The sequence below is a fragment of the Bolinopsis microptera genome, chromosome 4 (genome assembly GCF_026151205.1).
Source record: "Bolinopsis microptera isolate Bmic1 chromosome 4, MBARI_Bmic_1.0, whole genome shotgun sequence".
Taxonomy (NCBI): domain Eukaryota; kingdom Metazoa; phylum Ctenophora; class Tentaculata; order Lobata; family Bolinopsidae; genus Bolinopsis; species Bolinopsis microptera.
In genome coordinates, this window is record NC_087075.1 from 12,796,061 (window position 1) to 12,816,534 (window position 20,474).

Sequence of the window (20,474 nt, forward strand, 5' to 3'; positions counted from 1 at the left end):
TTATTATCTTATAACTCTACTATAACAGCACTGTCAGCAAAAAAAAATTAAGTGGCCACAAAAGTCGTAAGGTTCACTGATTCTATTGCCCATATTATGAGAACGTCAATCTGAATACATCTGTTTATAAACTTGTCTTTTTACACAAAAATTGTATTTCGTAAGGCGCTGTTCTTATTTCCTTACTAATTATCACTAACCTATACACCCTGGCCCCTTAACTAACAGTTTTCCCTCGTCACATGTCTGGCACGTGTACGATACTGCCAGTTTCTTCCACGCACCCCAGCATGGATCACCATATAAACTATTCGGGCTCGTGTTTATCGAACATGATTCCTGTGAGAGCAGCAGGTCGTGAGGATGACGAAACGGTTTACCGTTTTGGGAGTTAGAAATTTAGAATATCACGTGACAATATCACGCACTTATCAAATGTTACTGCCAGGCGGGTCAACAACAAGATAGGCTTCGGAATTCTAGACTCGTTGAGAATGGTTGAAACTGCAAAAACTTGGATCAACGTGGGAGAACAACATGTTTGTTCCATTGTATCAGACCGACAATCTCTCGCTCACGAGTCAGTACAAGACATAGTATAGCACCAAACATTGTCTTCTGTTTTTGACAACGCTAGTTTATTTTTCATTTTTGTTTGCTCTAATCACACTCACGGACTAGCTAGAAAGATTATCTCTACGAGGCCTATAATAATGGAGCCGTGCTCGACTGATAGCAAGCACCAATTGACTCTTAATTAGTAATTAATTAGTAATTAATGAATAATTAGTGTTTGTGCTGTCAGGAACGCTCAGATCAGGAAACAAGAGGGACAGAAGTTGGAGGTAAGGATAACAACTGACGCTTGTAAAGGGAGCTCACGTGAGGTCGCTGTGTTGGAACATGTCCAAGTTGTCCTGAGTGTCAACCACGATTTTAGAGGTATTTGCAGGAGTACGACAGTTTGGAAATAGACAATATACAATGGATACCGATTTTGAATTTTTTAAAGAATGCTTAGTAACGAATTTATAAATTCATTACTAAGCATTCTTTAATCAACATTCTTTAATAAGCTTTCTGATAAATCAAATGTGATGTATTGCTGTAATTATCCTTTTAGTAACATTTGACCTTTTGCACTTCACAGGGTTTATAATAATTATTAAACGAAACTCTTAGATAATTCTGATCGTAATAATATATTAATTCAATGTTCCAGGTTCCCTCAAGATAATCCTAGAATCTCCAGCCGGAACAGAGTCAGCTCTGCTCACAGAACGGCCGTCTGACACAAATAACCAGGGTTTCTTCAAGTGGAGTTTCCTTTCCGTGCAGATGTGGGGAGAGGTTGCACCTGGGCAGTGGACTCTTACCATCGAGAGCAAGGGCGACGGTGAGAATATTCCCCTTTTTTTTCTTTTTTTAAAAAGTTTGGTTGATAGTCATTGCTTTTGACTCGATTTATTTTGTTCGCAGAATGTTTAACTTTTGTTCCAGAGATTAATTTTGATTGCTGATAGTTGTTGTTGGCAGGTGAGCTAACGTACGTGGAACTGATATTGTACGGAACAAAGTACACAACCAACTCTACACAGCAATGTGAACACTTTTCCCTAATTTCATCAGGTAAGATTTATGTATTTATGTTAGAGGTTCTTCAAAACAGCAGATTAGAAACAAGGAAACTCAAAAAATATGACTTTTGCACTGTATTATAAAATTGTACTGTATTGTAAAATTGCACTGTATTATAAAATTGTGCGATTTTGAAAGTTAACTCGGGCTACAGTACCCTCCTCAACTCCCCCTCACTCCACAGACGACACTGGATCCAAGACATGTGTAGAGGAGTGTCCTGAGTTCGGGTATTACACCTCCAAAACAATGTGTCTGCCTTGTCACGTGACTTGTGCCTCCTGTACTGACTACAATGTCTGTACCAGCTGTCCTGACCAACTCTTCCTTAACTACGGTCAGTACTACCGTATTCTTTCTTATCTCTAATATATTATCTTATCTCTACTATTGTTTTCCTCCTTGAGAGTGATGTGAGTAGAGATGTGATGTTTACTATGAGGTTTGAGTCAGAATCAGAGTTTTTAAGTTTACTGTTAGGACCAGGTTAAAGAATTGGTTTAGCTAACATCAGACGTATACCTGCCCCATTACGTACCTGCCCCATTACGTACCTGCCCCATTACGTACCTGCCCCATTACGTACCTGCCCCATTAAGCCATTACGTACCTGCCCCATTAAGCCATTACGTACCTGCCCCATTACGTACCTGCCCCATTACGTACCTGCCCCATTACGTACCTGCCCCATTACGTACCTGCCCCATTACGTACCTGCCCCATTACGTACCTGCCCCATTACGTACCTGCCCCATTACGTACCTGCCCCATTACGTACCTGCCCTATTACGTTAACTACAAAAAAACTGTCAAAATATCAAGCCTGCCCAACATTAAACAACCCTTTCTACACAGAAGAGCACAAGTGCGTGAGTGAGTGTCCAGAGGATCACACAGTATCAGATAGTAAACTACGTGGTCAGCTCTGTAAGAAGACCCCCCCTGGTCAGGCTTGGTACAAAGGTAGGTCACGTGATGTGATCACGTGTCATTCAATTATTGCTTGTTATCTATTATACACTGATGTAAATACAATTTTAACGCCAATGGAAGTTCTGGAAAAAGTCTAATATCTAGTACTAGTAGTAGCCCATCTTTATTTGAATGTTTTATTATTACAGGAGATGCGATGTACATTATCATTGTGGTAATCTTTATGTGCTTACTGATTATTGTTGTCCTTGTAATCAGCATGCATCACTACAGAAAATACAAGAGCGGGTAAGTTCATCCTTTTATTGTTTGCTTTATATTTTTTTAATTATATTCGAATTATCTTCAAATTATCGATCTAAACCTCAACATGACTTCCTTTCTCTTTTCCATTTCAGTTCTGACAACTCTTTTATTTCAGCAGCATTGAATCACTCCGATACCGTGACGGGACCCCTTACTCCCACACCCAACTAAAACCCATCACCGCCTCCGTGACCCACCCCATCCCAGACCCTTCACGTGTCAACCATCCCCACATGACGTCATCACTCCACCACATGACGTCATCAGAACCTCCTCCTTATATCCCGCGGGACCCCAATAATAGAACTGTCATTAGGAGCTCTGATTTACAACCTGGAACTATTCACAAGAAGTCAGTATCGGCGTGCCCCAATCACAGAAACTCCGAGCGAGTATAACTATAGTTCTGTACGCCGCGTCTGTACGCCGCGTCTGTACGCCGTGTCTGTACGCTGCCGGCTGCAGTAGTATAAGTAAGCATACCCTTACAATCCCCTACAGTAGCAATCAGTGCAGTATGCTCACATAACAAAAGTAAGAACGATCAAATGGCCTCAAATAAACCATCCTACGCAACCTAAAAACGAGATGATTTTGTTTAGTGCCCGATTATCTATACTGATTTCTTTTGAGTTGAAAGGTGTCTGCTGCGTACAATCCCGTCTATTTCATAAAATCCTACTGCTCGTTCGAGAAAATGTCTCACGAAACTTGGGAGACCGGTAGATTTAATAGGAATTAATAGGATACACATTGTTAGAATCTACCTTGACTGGAGTTGAATGACGAAACAACTTTAGGATTAGATTATCAAACTCACCCGAATGGGCCACTGTAGAATGACGAGTGATGAATTCTCTGACCTTTATTTTGATTGTATTTGAATCCAGAATTAAGCATGGATGTGAGACTTGATATATTTATTTCTCTAGCGCGCCACAGGCACAATGATTGGTTTACTGTGTTACACACGTGACACACACGTGACGCACACGTGACACATGAGTGCGTCACCTGACATGGGCCTATGATATTGATACAGAAAGAGGCGTTTTTGTTATCAATTTAATAACACTGCTAATTTGCGAGGATACCTCAAGCGACAAACCAGCTTTATTTCATGAAAATATAGATTTCACCTGGAAATGAAATAAGTTGCCCAAGAAATAAATAATCGATGTTAGATTGAAGTGAATTTAGCTGGTCTGATCATGAATTTTTCCCAAGTTCGGTTTGCGGCGTTTTACCGTAAATAAGTAATTTGGGTAATTTACAGTAAATACAAGTAGTTTGATTTACTAATAGTAAATCAAACTACTTCAACTTGTCAAACACGCTGGCCCTGCAATAACTGCATGTATCGCTTATAAAGTGTAACACAGTAGCAATTGCTGTTTTAATGAAATCATGTATAATATTTTTATCTTGAAAATGATATATTATATGATAATTTTTATTTATTTATTCTTTTACTTTTCACTGTAAATGGTAAGGACTTTTCTATAGCAATTTTGCTAGTTACCATTGGTTATTGATATTTGACGACGAGGATATGTTATGAAAAATGTGACTTATTTCATTCTATGATGCATACAAGATAGCTTTAATAATTAATATACTATCGTGATTTCGACATATTAATTAATATTGCTTTTAGTTATTACTTTCACGTCATTAACCATAATCTTCATGCTGGCATTTAATACTAATAGATATTAGATGTTTAAATCAGAACGATAGACTCCGATTAGATAACAAAGAAAACTAATTCTCTACTTAAATTACCTTAATTAATAAAAAATTAGTTTTGTAATTTAACTGCAGTCTTGTTTTTAATTATGTGATCCAAGGCTCTTAACCTTCTTATCATGATTGGAAACAACACTTTGACGTAGAATAATAATAATGCATAATGCCGAATATAGATATAATTACTTTTAACAGAAAACAGCGTTAATTTGAATATATCTGCTGATTATATACCTCTGAACAGTGTTGTAATGTTTTTTTTTGACAATGTAAATATTTTAAAACTTATTTGATTTACTGGTTCTTATAAGTTAATATTTTTACTTGTCGTCAATCAATCATAATTGTGACTGAATTTATCATAAGTGTGGATAAATTAATCATTGGTATGCAACGAATTAATTACCTTACTCGGGAATATTATAGCGGGCTAATTTATGACTCATGACTGGGAAAATTAATGACCGGGAAAAATATGGCGGAATTTTCCAAAACCCACTACTTTATCCCAGTCATAATATTCCCGAGTAAGGTAGTCATATTTATGAATAAATAATTTGATTGGGAATACAACTTTCAACTTTCAGTTGCTCAATCTTGTCTTGTGCCATCCTCAGTGACCTTGCTAGGTGTTACTCTCACCGACCTCACTTTGGTTGGTCACTGGTAAAAAATTCAGCCAAAACCGCGAAATTTCGGTCAAGGAATTAGGAAACGGCAGAAAAGCGTCTCTTCAAAAATCTCTTTTTCCTTTCTGATTATTTCCCGTTTATCAAAGCTTCCTTTCGGAATAGAACTTTCATTACCTCAATTTTGTCTTGTGTCATCCTCAGTGGGATGATGATTAATCACTCTACACTCAACTGTCACGTGACTTTTTCAACCCGTTCTCTAGCTGGCCTTGAACGATTATTCGAAACCTTAACCCTCTATAATCTGATCACAACTCTAACCCTAACTTGACCATTGTTAATGATCTGGCCCGGCGCGCGCTACTTCGTAGCTCGTGCCGTCGAGAAGAAAGCGGCGCGCGCTACTTCGAAGAAATTTAGACGAGTAACATCCGTCAAACCCTAACCCAATCCTTAACAAACGCATATGCCGAAACCATAACTCTAACGAGAAATTAGACTAACTTCCTTATACGGTCATATCAAGTGATCGAGACATTTTTTCGCCAATAATATTATTATTGGCAATATCTCGTCAATCGTCAGGGGAGAATTTTAACCTTATGTCATTGCATGGGGGTAATTGGGAATCAGCGTCCAAAAATACATCGATTAAAGTTGGTTTCAACTGTCGAGGGGCCTTTTAGAACAATCTCGTTAAGATCGACTGTATGTAATTGTATTAACTATTACCTGAGGACCCCAGGCTATTATGTTCATTAACATAAATAAAGATTTGGCGGAATGACCGGCTGAGCGTTACTGGGCCGCGCTCAGCCTGTCATTCCGCCTAATCTCTCTTTATGAACATAATAGCCTGAGGTCCCCAGGTAAGCTGAGCGCGGCCCAGTAACTGTATGTAGAGTGATTTAGCACGCTAGTTCTCAGTGACCTTGCTAGGTGTCATATCACTTTCACTGACCTCACTGATTGGTCACTGGTAACAAATTCAGCCAAAACTGCGAAATTTTGGTCAAGGAAACGCAAAACGGCAGAAAAGCTTCTTTTTAAAAATCATCCAAAATCTCTTTTTGATTTTCCTTTCTGTGTTCTGATGATTGTCCGTTTATCAAATAAAAGCTTTCTTTGGGTAGGGGTGCACGATAAAAATAAACTTGCTCGGATTTTAAAAATTTTACCATTGTTTTCTAGAAGCAGAGACTGCATGAGAATTTTTACAGTACCAAATTTGTTTTACTGGGCTGCGCTCGCCGCTCAGCCTGTCATTCCGCCTAATCTCTATTCGGCTATGTTTATAAACATGATAGACTGAGGAGTGAGGTCCCCAGGTAAAACTTGTTATACCTTTTCGGAAAGATCAGTGAGTTTTGCCTGACGCCTAGGTGCCATATTTGATGGTGCGCAGCTTTCGGAGCAAAAGTAACTGTAAAAGTCGCGTAATTTGACCAAATTCGTTGATTTTTGTCGTATTATTCTGATATATCTTCAGTTCCTTGAATTCGATCATTCTGAAAATTCGTGACGACCTTCCAATAGGGCTTTCACAACTCGCTCCTACTAAATCGCTCGCCCAAATTTTAAGAAAATTCTTGTGAAAAGGCCCTTTGGGTATGAAATAGATCTGAATCGGTGTATTTTTGGACGCTGATTCCGAATCACCCCCCATGACGTAGGGTAAAAATGCTTCCCTGGAGAGGTATGGGCAAAAAACCGTTTTGGTCACGTGACAGGCTAGTAAAACATGAATTCGATGACGACCTTAAACTTTCCCGATAGTTACATGTTTCAAGAATTTTGTGCTGGCCGAAATTAGCGCTAAAAAACCATCCTACAGTCGGCACGCGCGGCTCACTGTCGATGGCGCACTACCTACTTTGGGAATAGAACTTTCATTTTCTCAAGTTCAATTTTGTCTTGTACCATCCTCAGTGACCTTGCTAGATGATCATTCAAAAAAGTTCTGACTTCAGCTGCAAAACATCGAAATTTGGTTTGCAAAACGCTAAAATATAATTATACAAAATATGTGAATGTCTTACCGTACCCGGTTGCTCTAACCAAAGGCGCAGTTTATATCTCCGCCAAAAGCATCACATTTTAGCATTAATGCGCGTAGTTTTCTCAACTATTTTCACAGTCGCGCCTTCCTGAAGTTACATTAAACAGCCTCTTTTGCTTCCTAACATACCAGTTTACAGGAAGCAAAATATTATATATATATATAAGTAAAGTGCAAGAATGAAACCGAATTCGAACTTGGCACATTAATAGCATGGGAGACGATATTATACATGGGCGATATTTAGTAGAGAATAAACCAGTACCTATAACGGTGTACCGGTACCGGTATACCTACGGGGGTGATATTAGTACAATTTTGTAAGAACACCTCCTCCCGTATTATTGAGAATAAATTTACTTTTCCATACAATTGTGCACTTCAGTCGTATAGTAAACCGGCAGTAAAGCATGAAATGCTTTTAATGATAAAAGATTCGTTTGTTATACATAATCATGCTTTTTTTTAGTCGAGAAATACAAAATATGATGTTAACAAAACACAACTTTAAAGAACGATCAAAATTCTTACAAAGTTTTATTATAAAACTCTGTGACTGTTAAAAAGTATTAGGTAAATGATTCTTTTAATTCTGCCTTGATGGTCTGTAGCTTTTTCTCCTGTTTCCCTATTCCTAGTCCTTGCTATGACAGTATTAAAATTCTGTAATAATTGTCACGAGATGTTTGATCTAGTTGTTAGAGTTGAGCTATTCCTAGTCCTTGTTATGACAGTATTAAAACTGTAATAATTGTCACGAGCTGTTTGATCTAGTTATTAGAGTTGAGCTATTCCTAGTCCTTGCTATGACAGTATTAAAACTACAATAGTTGTCACGAGATGTTTGATCTAGTTATTAGAGTTGAGCTATTCCTAGTCCTTGATATGACAGTATTAAAACTGTAATAATTGTCACGAGATGTTTGATCTAGTTATTAGAGTTGAGCTATTCCTAGTCACTGCTATGACAGTATTAAAACTACAATAGTTGTCACGAGATGTTTGATCTAGTTGTTAGAGTTGAGCTATTCCTAGTCCTTGTTATGACAGTATTAAAGCTATAATAATTGTCACGAGATGTTTGATCTAGTTGTTAGAGTTGAGCTATTCCTAGTCCTTGTTATGACAGTATTAAAACTGTAATAATTGTCACGAGATGTTTGATCTAGTTGTTAGAGTTGAGCTATTCCTAGTCCTTGTTATGACAGTATTAAAACTGTAATAATTGTCACGAGATGTTTGATCTAGTTGTTAGAGTTGAGCTATTCCTAGTCCTTGTTATGACAGTATTAAAACTGTAATAATTGTCACGAGATGTTTGATCTAGTTATTAGAGTTGAGCTATTCCTAGTCCTTGTTATGACAGTATTAAAACTGTAATAATTTTCACGAGATGTTTGATCTAGTTGTTAGAGTTGAGCTATTCCTAGTCCTTGTTATGACAGTATTAAAACTACAATAGTTGTCACGAGATGTTTGATCTAGTTATTAGAGTTGAGCTATTCCTAGTCCTTGATATAAATCAAGAGGCTTGCATATAATGAACATATTGATATGACAGTATTAAAACTGTAATAATTGTCACGAGATGTTTGATCTAGTTATTAGAGTTAAGCTATTCCTAGTCACTGCTATGACAGTATTAAAACTACAATAGTTGTCACGAGATGTTTGATCTAGTTATATTAGAGTTGAGATATTCCTAGTCCTTGTTATGACAGTATTAACACTGTAATAATTGTCACGAGATGTTTGATCTAGTTATTAGAGTTGAGCTATTCCTAGTCCTTGATATGACAGTATTAAAACTGTAATAATTGTCACGAGATGTTTGATCTAGTTATTAGAGTTGAGCTATTCCTAGTCACTGCTATGACAGTATTAAAACTACAATAGTTGTCACGAGATGTTTGATCTAGTTGTTAGAGTTGAGCTATTCCTAGTCCTTGTTATAAATCAAGAGGCTTGCATATAATGAACATATTGACACGGGTGCAGAGTTGAGTCTGTACGGAACCTAGTAGTTTACAGTATTAAAACTGTAATAATTGTCACGAGATGTTTGATCTAGTTGTTAGAGTTGAGCTATTCCTAGTCCTTGTTATGACAGTATTAAAACTACAATAGTTGTCACGAGATGTTTGATCTAGTTGTTAGAGTTGAGCTATTCCTAGTCCTTGTTATGACAGTATTAAAACTGTAATAATTGTCACGAGATGTTTGATCTAGTTATTAGAGTTGAGCTATTCCTAGTCCTTGTTATGACAGTATTAAAACTGTAATAATTTTCACGAGATGTTTGATCTAGTTGTTAGAGTTGAGCTATTCCTAGTCCTTGTTATGACAGTACTAAAACTACAATAGTTGTCACGAGATGTTTGATCTAGTTATTAGAGTTGAGCTATTCCTAGTCCTTGATATAAATCAAGAGGCTTGCATATAATGAACATATTGATATGACAGTATTAAAACTGTAATAATTGTCACGAGATGTTTGATCTAGTTATTAGAGTTAAGCTATTCCTAGTCACTGCTATGACAGTATTAAAACTACAATAGTTGTCACGAGATGTTTGATCTAGTTATATTAGAGTTGAGATATTCCTAGTCCTTTTTATGACAGTATTAACACTGTAATAATTGTCACGAGATGTTTGATCTAGTTATTAGAGTTGAGCTATTCCTAGTCCTTGATATGACAGTATTAAAACTGTAATAATTGTCACGAGATGTTTGATCTAGTTATTAGAGTTGAGCTATTCCTAGTCACTGCTATGACAGTATTAAAACTACAATAGTTGTCACGAGATGTTTGATCTAGTTGTTAGAGTTGAGCTATTCCTAGTCCTTGTTATAAATCAAGAGGCTTGCATATAATGAACATATTGACACGGGTGCAGAGTTGAGTCTGTACGGAACCTAGTAGTTTACAGTATTAAAACTGTAATAATTGTCACGAGATGTTTGATCTAGTTATTAGAGTTGAGCTATTCCTAGTCCTTGATATGACAGTATTAAAACTACAATAGTTGTCAGTAGAAATTTGCAAATGGACAACTTGCATGAATTGAACGAAATTAGAGATATAGCTGCATGCAATAGTTGTCACGAGATGTTTGATCTAGTTTAGGACACAAGTGTAGGACACAAGTGTAGGACACAAGTGTAGGACACAAGTGTAGGACACAAGTGTAGGACACAAGTGTAGGACACAAGTGTAGGACACAAGTGTAGGACACAAGTGTAGGACACAAGTGTAGGACACAAGTGTAGGACACAAGTGTAGGACACAAGTGTAGGACACAAGTGTAGGACACAAGTGTAGGACACAAGTGTAGGACACAAGTGTAGGACACAAGTGTAGGACACAAGTGTAGGACACAAGTGTAGGACACCATACTATCTAGATACAGTTCAGGATGTAGCCCTACCTGTAGGACTAAGCCTGCTGAGTGTAGAGCGGCGACCCTCCTAATAATATAAGAGAAAACTAAACCTCCTAATAATATAAGAGAAACTACCACATACTGATTAAGACACGGCTGTCGGGGGATACATTTGAAGCTGTTTGGCATGTGAGGGTCACAAGATAGTATTTTAACGCCTAAGTAGTCACCTAACCATCTTAAGTTGATTGTTGCCCACATTGGAATTTCTATAAGTCACCTTAAAAGGAATGTAATCGGATTTTAACAATTCAAACTCTTTATTAAATACCAATATATCACTTAGCAAACACAATTTCAGTTTCAAAATCAATTCTAATCCTAGCACTAATTTAATTCTACAGTCATATAACCAGAAGGCAGAAAAAATTATCTCAACCTCTCTGTAATATTAAAAGAATTCCATCAGTCGGATAAAAAGCTCTTGTAAAGCTGATAAAACTGTCAATTGGCATTATGCCAATTGGCATTATGTCTTAAAAGAAGTACGTATTAAAAATATATAAATTGCTGAATCAAACGGAATCATAATAGAGTCCTCCTTATACCAGAGTGTAGATAAGAGTGTCGATAAGATTGTAGATAAGAGTGACGAGGGAGAGGGAGAGGGGGAAGAAGATAGTGATGGTAATGGCAGAGTTACATTCGATCCATCTCCTTTACACTCATGACATGTGCTGTTAGCTGCACAGGGGCCACATCCAGCGTTGGGGCTGATATAGTCGTTCATGGCAGTGATGTCGGGACTGAAATTGTGCAGTATCAAGTATGTTAAACTTAATGGAAATTTGAAAAATTACTATTCTTAGACGTTACTTCGGCGATATCTATCATACGAATATTGATAAAATTCAGTCTCATCGTAAACAATGACAAACTGTACAGACTGTGAGAATACTGTGAGAATACTGTGAGAATACTGTGAGAATACTGTGAGAATACTGTGAGAATACTGTGAGAATACTGTGAGAATACTGTGAGAATACTGTGAGAATACTGTGAGAATACTGTGAGAATACTGTGAGAATACTGTGAGAATACTGTGAGAATACTGTGAGAATACTGTGAGAATACTGTGAGAATACTGTGAGAATACTGTGAGAATACTGTGAGAATACTGTGAGAATACTGTGAGAATACTGTTAGAATACTGTGAGAATACTGTGAGAATACTGTTAGAATACTGTGAGAATACTGTGAGAATACTGTGAGAATACTGTTAGAATACTGTGAGAATACTGTGAGAATACTGTGAGAATACTGTGAGAATACTGTTAGAATACTGTGAGAATACTGTGAGAATACTGTGAGAATACTGTGAGAATACTGTTAGAATACTGTTAGAATACTGTGACAACTATTGTAGTTTTAATACTGTCATAGCAATAACTAGGAATAGCTCAACTCTAACAACTAGATCAAACATCTCGTGACAATTATTACAGTTTTAATACTGTCATATAACAAGGACTAGGAATAGCTCAACTCTAACAACTAGATCAAACATCTCGTGACAACTATTGAAGTTTTAATACTGTCATAACAAGGACTAAGAATAGCTCAACTCTAACAACTAGATCAAACATCTCGTGACAACTATTGTAGTTTTAATACTGTCATATAACAAGGACTAGGAATAGCTCAACTCTAACAACTAGATCAAACATCTCGTGACAACTATTGTAGTTTTAATACTGTCATAACAAGGACGAAGAATAGCTCAACTCTAATAACTAGATCAAACATCTCTTGACAATTATTACAGTTTTAATACTGTCATAGCAAGGACTAGGAATAGCTTAACTCTAACAACTAGATCAAACATCTCGTGACAACTATTGTAGTTTTAATACTGTCATAACAAGGACTAGGAATAGCTCAACTCTAATATAACTAGATCAAACATCTCGTGACAATTATTACAGTTTTAATACTTTCATAGCAAGGACTAGGAATAGCTCAACTCTAATATAACTAGATCAAACATCTCGTGACAACTATTGTAGTTTTAATACTGTCATAACAAGGACTAGGAATAGCTCAACTCTAATAACTAGATCAAACATCTCGTGACAATTATTACAGTTTTAATACTGTCATATCAAGGACTAGGAATAGCTCAACTCTAATAAAGTAATAACTAGATCAAAGTTCAAACATCTCGTGACAACTATTGTAGTTTTAATACTGTCATAACAAGGACTAGGAATAGCTCAACTCTAATAACTAGATCAAACATCTCGTGACAATCATTATAATTTTCATACACAACTGATCGTACAGTTTAAAATGGAACAAAATAAGACAGAATAATTGATAAAATGTTAAACAATAAGCTGATTTAAGAGAAGAAAATATTAGTCAACTGAAATTCTAATCTGATAAAGTGCACTGCAACTGTAAACTCAAATGTATTAAACAAATTCACAACTGATCGTACAGTTTAAAATGGAACAAAATAAGACAGAATAATTGATCAAATGTTTAAAAAATAAGCTGTTTAAAGATAAAGGTATCATATCAGACGAGTAGTTAAATGCGGGGCGAAGGTCTCAATTGAATGAATAAATTGCTGCAGGGCGCGGCATAGCAACGATCCAATGTGCAACGATCCAATGCGAAAATTTAAAATCTCATTTGGATATAATGCGCGTGAGTGCTTACAAATTTGCTTTTGGCGGAGATATAAACTGCGCCCTAACCAAATGCCCTCTCGCTTGCAGTAGCGCGTCATGCAGTACGCGTACGATACACATGGCTCTGTGAACGTACCCGGGTACGGTAGGACATATTTAGATTTTAGCGTTTTGCGTTGATTCACGTTGACGGATGTTACTCGTCTAAATTTCTTCGAAGTAGCGCGCCGCTTTCTTTTCGATGGCAAGTGCTACGAATTAGCGCGCTCCGGGCCAAATCATTAACAATGATCTATGATTAACGATGTCAATCCTTCGCATCTCGCCGAGATGCGAAGGATTGACATTGTGAATTAAGTTGTCCATCATTGTTAATGGACTAGCCCGGTGCGCGCGCTACTTCGTAGCACGGCTACGTACTTGCCTCGGCCATTTCGAGAAGAAAGCGGCACGCGCTACTTCGAAGAAATTTAGACGAGTAACATCCGTCAAAAAGCTAGCGGGCTGCTAGCCTGTACATTCAATGAATGCGCGGCGCAATTGTATTTTAATGTATACTACTACTATTGGAGGACTTCGCCGCTTCGACGCGCCGCGCGAACTAGCATTCTTGCTTCGCATCGAAGGGAGGGAATATAATAATTACTTTTTGTACAACCAAAATTTGGTTGTAAATCCAATATGGACGATTTGCTGCGCCGCGCGCCGATTTACTTGGCATATCACTGTTGCATCGTTTTAAATTAGATAAATGACATCCAATTTGTTATAATTAGTATGTAAAATATAGTTAAATGCTAGTATTAACTATTCATATAAATTTAAAGAAAAATTGTTGGGTTTGATTTGTTAAACTTTAGCTAAGAATGAGTTTAAACATGCGTATCTGTAACTTAATTTTACAACCGTGGTGGATATCGTCGACATTATTTCGCGTTGGATATTGCAAAATTGTCTTGGTACCTATAGGGTAGCAACAAATTTAAACTCCTATTTATTTATGTTGTATGCAAGTTGATACATTTTTGTTGACTGGAGTAGTTTCCAAATAATTATTTTAATATAATAAAGTAGTAAAAATAGTGATTAAGACCATTTTAATGAAAATCGTTTTAAAAAGGAATTGAACAATTGCTATATTAGGCCTACTAGTGGAATTAATTTACTAGGTTGTGGGTCCTTGATCGGATAGGACAGAAATAGTTCCATTTTGATGTTGTTTTTCATGCTTGCTCTAGAGATCCATCTTAGCTCGGTTTTTCGTTCTTATGCTGTTTTTATGCCAGATGTTTGTAATCGCAAAGAGAGATTTTACTTTTTCTAGCTGGATAACTGTCGGTCAGTCGAATGTAAAGTCTAGTAATATTTACAACTTTCTTTCTAGTTTATATATGTTTACTTTCAATTAAGATAAATTCACATTCTCAACTGTAGGGAAAACATTCTGTCGAAGGACTGTTTGCCACTTTTAACAGACTAATCACAATTCTAACGGCCCTGTTCTGTACATTTTTTCGTTATTCTGTAGATTTTGACTCTGTACAGCAGCAGTTAGCAAAAAGGTGAGAACCGATTTGATTCGAATACATGGTTTGATACAATAATCGATCAAAAATTTGCTATAACTTGATAGTAACCCGCAGTTTTTTCTTGTTATTATCCTGCTGAAATCTTCTCTAGATTTTATTGACTTTGTCCATGATCTTCTTCTCCGTCAGTAATACCACTGGCTCTGCTTTGATAAGGTACTAAACAGAAATTGTAAATCCTCGGCACAATCAATTGTGTAACTTTGACTTAAATAATTTCCGAAACTATGCTCCAAACTCTTTGATCGCTATGACCTGCTTTGTATTTTGTCTCCACCTTTGTAACCTTACATTATATTTAGAACTTAACATTTGGCTGTCAATATTCAACAGATCACCTGATATTAATTCTTCTGCTTAATTTAAAATACTTACTAATGTTACTAATTTCTCGATTAACATTTCATCTCGCGTACAATCCTATCAAGTCAATTCGCTGTCTGAGCAAAAAATGAGCGAGGAACGCAAGCTCTGTTAAAAAAATAAATAATAATGAACACGTTGTGTTGTTTTGGATGGCTAATTATATTTATAAGCATAACAGGACATAACACCTCCTAACTCGACTTGGACCTGAGTGTGTATTATTTTCGTTTAAAACTATCGAATTAAACTTAATCTTAGATAGCACTAGTACGGCAAAGATTAGAATCTGGTATGGTTTGAAGTACATGATTATCCTTATAAAATCAATGACTAAAAGTTCCCACATAAATGCATGATAATGATACTAAGGTTAAAACGAATTAAATTGTCTATTCACACACAATGAAGAATGAAGATGTTTAACATATATATTATGCAATACTTATCCATAACAACCGCATCATTGATATGTTTCAGTAACTCCCTATAACAGGCCACTATATCTTACTATGTAGTTTGCATATCTGAAATGCAACCTTAAAGCGTTGCTGTGCTGCACTTCAAATAGTCATGTTTCTATGAGACACAACAACATCCGCGATCTAAATGCAGAGCTGCAGCGTGAAGTATGCAGAGATGTAGTGACTGAGCCAGCATTGATACCCCTTGATAATGAAGAAATTGTTGGTACCAATGCTGATAGAGCTGCACCTGATGTATCCTCACGAGGTCTCTGGAGCACATTTGAACGAACATTCTTTGATGTCTGTGTTACCCACCCCAACTCACCCACATATGACAAAAAAGATATGGAACAGATCTATAAAGCTCATGAAATGAGGAAAATGAAAAAGTACAACAACAGAATCATCCAGGTGGAAAAAGGCACCTTTACTCCACTTATATACTCAACAAATGGCGGATGGGGTCCACAAGCCACAAGATACCACAAGAGACTCGCTGAAAAACTATCCCAGAAGAGAGGAGAAGACTATGCAGATATTATGTGTTACATGCGCACCAGGATTAGATTCTCAATCCTCAGGAGCACCCTGATAGCGGTCAGGGGTGAGAGAGGGAGACGGCAATCGTATACATTGCCAGTCAGTGTAACTTCGTTTAACTTGATACCTGCCACCATGGACTATGAATGTTTCTAGACACTATCCTTTTGATATTGAGATATTGGTATTTCAGATCACGTGTACATCGTTCCTTTTTTTTACGACACAGTAATTTATTGACACTCATAGCTATAATTTTAATCATTGAATCAGTATTTTTATCTGTGCTCTGCGAATGCATCACATGAATCAGTTTTTTAATCTATTAACTTATTACACATTTGTGCTCTGCTTTAGCATCACTTGACTATTTAAAAAAAATTGTTTGTTCAGGCCATGACCTTATAGTCAGCCAATTGGCCATTGCTATATTATGTGTATATTGTTTGAATATTCTTTTCTCTGGCAACGATTGGTTTGGTTGAATATTGAAAAACTTTACTGGATTGGAGGAGAAAATTCCGTGTTAAGCGTTAGTCTGTGTTACTCAAGTAGCAGTTTGTAGTGGAGTGTGTCCACAATGTGTCCACATCAGCTCATTCCAAACCAAAATCATCTAGAACCCCAATTTGCATCGCAATTCCCAGTCCTGCAGGGCGAAATTTCTTAATAATTTCCCTCAGGTGCCAATTTTGAATGTGTTATCTTTTTATCTCGGCTTCTGAATGTCTTAAAGAATTGTATTTTAATTTAATTTTAAAATAACTGCAATAGTCTCGATTTTATAAAAGTCATGAAGCAATATATTAAGGTCTCAATTAGTGGGGGGGGGGGGGGGGGTGTCACGTCCGTCTATGTCCGCTTGTCTCATAGAATCCAAAAAGGACAGGACATAGGCGGACATAGGCGGACATAGATGGACATAGGCGGACATAGGCGGACATAGGCGGACATAGACGGACATAGGCGGACATAGACGGACATAGGCGGACATAGGCGGACATAAATGGACACCTAAATTGCTAAATAAAATGTTTAATTTTTGCTGTTATAGGGGGATCATGTTTTTTGTCCGTTCGGTACCCTATATTTTCAAAACGGACAAAAAATAGAGCGGACAAAAATGGACAAAAACGGACAAAAATGGAAATAACATTTAGATGCTTCCTCCTCCTACTCTTCCTCCTCCTCCCCCTGGGTCTTCCTGATCTTCCTCAGTCCTCTTCCTCCTCCCCTCCTCAGTCCTCCTCCTACTCCTCCTCCTCGTCCTCAGTCCTCCTCAACAGTCCTCCTCCTCCCCAGTCCTCCTCCTCCTGATCCTCCTGAGTCCTCCTGGGTCCTCCTCCTGGGTCCTTCTCCTCCTCTTCATCCTCCTCCTCTTCCTCCTCAGTCCTCAGTCCTCCTCCTCATCCTTCTCCTCAGTCCTCCATCCTCCTCCTCAGTCCTCCCCCAGTCCCCCTCCTCCTCCTCCTATTCAGTCATCCTGCTCCTCCTCCTCCTTCTCAGTCCTCCTCAGTCCTCCTCCTCCTCCTCCTCTTCCCTCTCAGTCATCCTCCTCAGCCATCCTCCTCAGTCCTCCTCAGTCCTCCTCCTCCTGGGTCCTCCTCCTCCTCTTCATCCTCCTCCTCTTCCTCCTCGGTCCTCAGTCCTCCTCCTCCTGGGTCCTCCTCCTCATCCTTCTCATCAGTCCTCCTCCCCAGTCCTCTCCCAGTCCCCCTCCTTCTCCTCCTCATATTCAGTCCTCTTCCTCCTCCTCCTCCTCAGTTCTCCTCAGTCCTTCTCATTTCTCATAATTCCTCCTCCTGAGTCATCCTCCTGAGTCCTCCTCCTCTTCCTTCTGAGTCCTCCTCCTGAGTCCTCCTCCTCCTCCCTCTCAGTCATCCTCCTCAGTCTTCCTCCTCAGCCATCCTCCCCAGCCATCCTCCTCAGCCATCCTCCTCAGTACTCCTCAGTCCTCCTCCTTCTCAGTCATCGTCAGTCCTCCTCCTCAGTCCTCCTCAGTCCTCCTCCTCCTTCTGGGTCCTCCTCCTCCTCCTCCTCCTGGGTCCTCCTGGGTCTTCCTGATCCTCCCCAGTCCTCTTCCTCCTCCCCTCCTCAGTCCTCCTCCTACTCTTCCTCCTCGTCCTCAGTCCTCCTCATCAGTCCTCAACAGTTCTCCTCCTCCCCAGTCCTCCTCCTCCTCCTGGGGCCTTTTCCTGGGTCCTCCTCCTGGGTCCTCCTCCTCCTGGGTCCTCCTCCTCCTGGGTCCTCCTTCTCGTCCTCAGTCCTTCTCCTCCTCCTCCTCAGTCCTCTTCCTCCTCTTCCTCCTCCTCCTCCCTCTCAGTCATCCTCCTCAGCCATCCTCCTCAGTCCTCCTCCTTCTCAGTCCTCCTCAGTCCTCCTCCTGAGTCCTCCTCCTCCTCAGTTCTCCTCCTCCTCCTCCTAGGTCCTCTTTCTGGGTCCTCCTCCTCGTCCTCCTCCTGGGTCTTCCTGATCCTTCTCCTCCCTCTCAGTCATCCTCCTCAGTCATCCTCCTCAGTCATCTTCCTCAGCCATCCTCCTCAGCCATCCTTCTTAGCCATCCTCCTCAGTACTCTTCAGTACTCTTCAGTCCTCAAAATGTTTGTCCGCTAATGTCCACCAATGTCCGCTAATGTCCACCAATGTCCATCCAAGTCCGCCAATGTCCGTCCGGGTCCGCCAATGTCCGTCCGAGTCCGACAATGTCCGTCCGAGTCCGCCAATGTCCGTCCGAGTCCGCCAATGTCCGTCCGTGTCCGCCAATGTCCCAAAAAAACGTCCGTTGTCTCATAGAATCCAAAAAGGACAGGACATAGGCGGACATAGACGGACATGACACCCCCCCCATTAGTGCTAAGGTTTTAAGATATTCACAAATAACAGGTTTTAGGCTCATCGCAGCCCAAAATACGGGACATCTCGAGCTAGGAAGGTCGTAGAAACTTCTCCGATGTTGGAAAATTTCCGCAAAGACCATATTTAAATAAGACTTAAAATCATGATATGCCTTAATGCTTATTTGTAGAGATATTGCGATTGGCAGAAATCGGTTATTTTAGCTACACGCAGTATTTTTTATCATAGTTTATACTGTTAGTGAGACATCTCAAACCAGTGTTGAACGTGGAGTAAAACTTCTGATTCACCTTGTCTCGTCACAGAACCTTGTGCCTCATATTTTAAGCTCAGGTTATGTGCCCCAGGACCTCACACCTGCTTATCGACCATGAGCCGCAAATTGCAATAACATTATTGGTCTTACACTGTGCTTTCAGCAATACTCATTATACAATAATGTTAAAGCATCATTCGTACTCTACTTCGGCTAAAATTTGCTCTTTCATAGCATTATCAATCAGGTAATTGACTTCTAAATCATCTGCCTGCCCATCCTTCTCTTTTAAGATTAATTATTACCTCAAGTTCAATAATTTCGCTTCTGTTCACTGTAAGTGTATGTGCATTGTGCAATGAGGGACTACCACTTTCTAGTAGTACTATTAGCTAGTAGCTACTTCAGCAAGCGAGAATGTAAGTTTTCAAAGCACCTGAAATCTGAATGCCTTGCGCCACACTTTCAGCCATCTAGTCCCAAATTAAAGTATCGGCCCTTATTAGAGCACTGTATAATCGCTCTTTTACCTAGATTATTTTGGTTTGAAATGACCTAATGAAATTTTGAACATGATCCCATGAATTGCAAACTCGACTACACTCTGCGACTCTATAAAATCGCAGAGTGTATATTTTGATACACTGACTGTTATATCTCTGCGTTAATTGCTTGACGGAGTTTTTAGTATACTAATATATTGTTGTTCAATACACCGCAGTGACCACGTGTGTTAGACTGGAATGTTTATTAGACTTCCTATCACCTAGACATACTTTTTGAGAAGTCACGTGGGCGGGGCGCCGATATCACGTGACATAACTATGAGGGGACTGCACAAAATCGCGCTCCTTATATGGTTTAAATACCCGTTACACACTACACTGGTTGACATCCTTAATTTATACGCTACACGTACTGTATCGTATTGATAAATTCACATATTAACTTACCTTGTTTACTTTAGTGTGCTTCATAGAATCTTCCATCATCCGTCATCTGAG

General features: G+C 38.7%; 2 protein-coding genes and 1 long non-coding RNA gene across 12 annotated transcripts in view; 2 read left to right on the forward strand and 1 right to left on the reverse strand.

Moving 5' to 3' along the window:
* LOC134813895 (RB1-inducible coiled-coil protein 1-like) overlaps positions 1-20,474 on the reverse strand; it is a 119,445-nt gene that overhangs the window by 59,129 nt on the left and 39,842 nt on the right. The gene's annotated exons all lie outside the window — the stretch shown is intronic.
* Positions 495-2,007, forward strand: LOC134814314 (furin-1-like). The gene is made up of 5 exons (XM_063822410.1): positions 495-580; positions 806-942; positions 1,223-1,396; positions 1,537-1,629; positions 1,823-2,007. Exons 1-5 carry the CDS (start codon positions 495-497, stop codon positions 2,005-2,007), a joined length of 675 nt encoding a protein of 224 aa, XP_063678480.1.
* On the forward strand, positions 2,539-3,242 carry LOC134813866 (uncharacterized). The gene is made up of 3 exons (XR_010160067.1): positions 2,539-2,601; positions 2,760-2,859; positions 2,993-3,242. It is a non-coding gene; the product is annotated as an uncharacterized LOC134813866 (long non-coding RNA).

Bases quoted from the DNA above. Each gene is read 5' to 3' on its own strand.
- LOC134814314 (XM_063822410.1), top strand. From the start codon at position 495: ATGGTTGAAACTGCAAAAACTTGGATCAACGTGGGAGAACAACATGTT. The intron at 581-805 runs GTCAGTACAAGA...TTGTGCTGTCAG, and splicing joins CGACAATCTCTCGCTCACGA to GAACGCTCAGATCAGGAAAC. The intron at 1,630-1,822 runs GTAAGATTTATG...CTCACTCCACAG, and splicing joins CTTTTCCCTAATTTCATCAG to ACGACACTGGATCCAAGACA.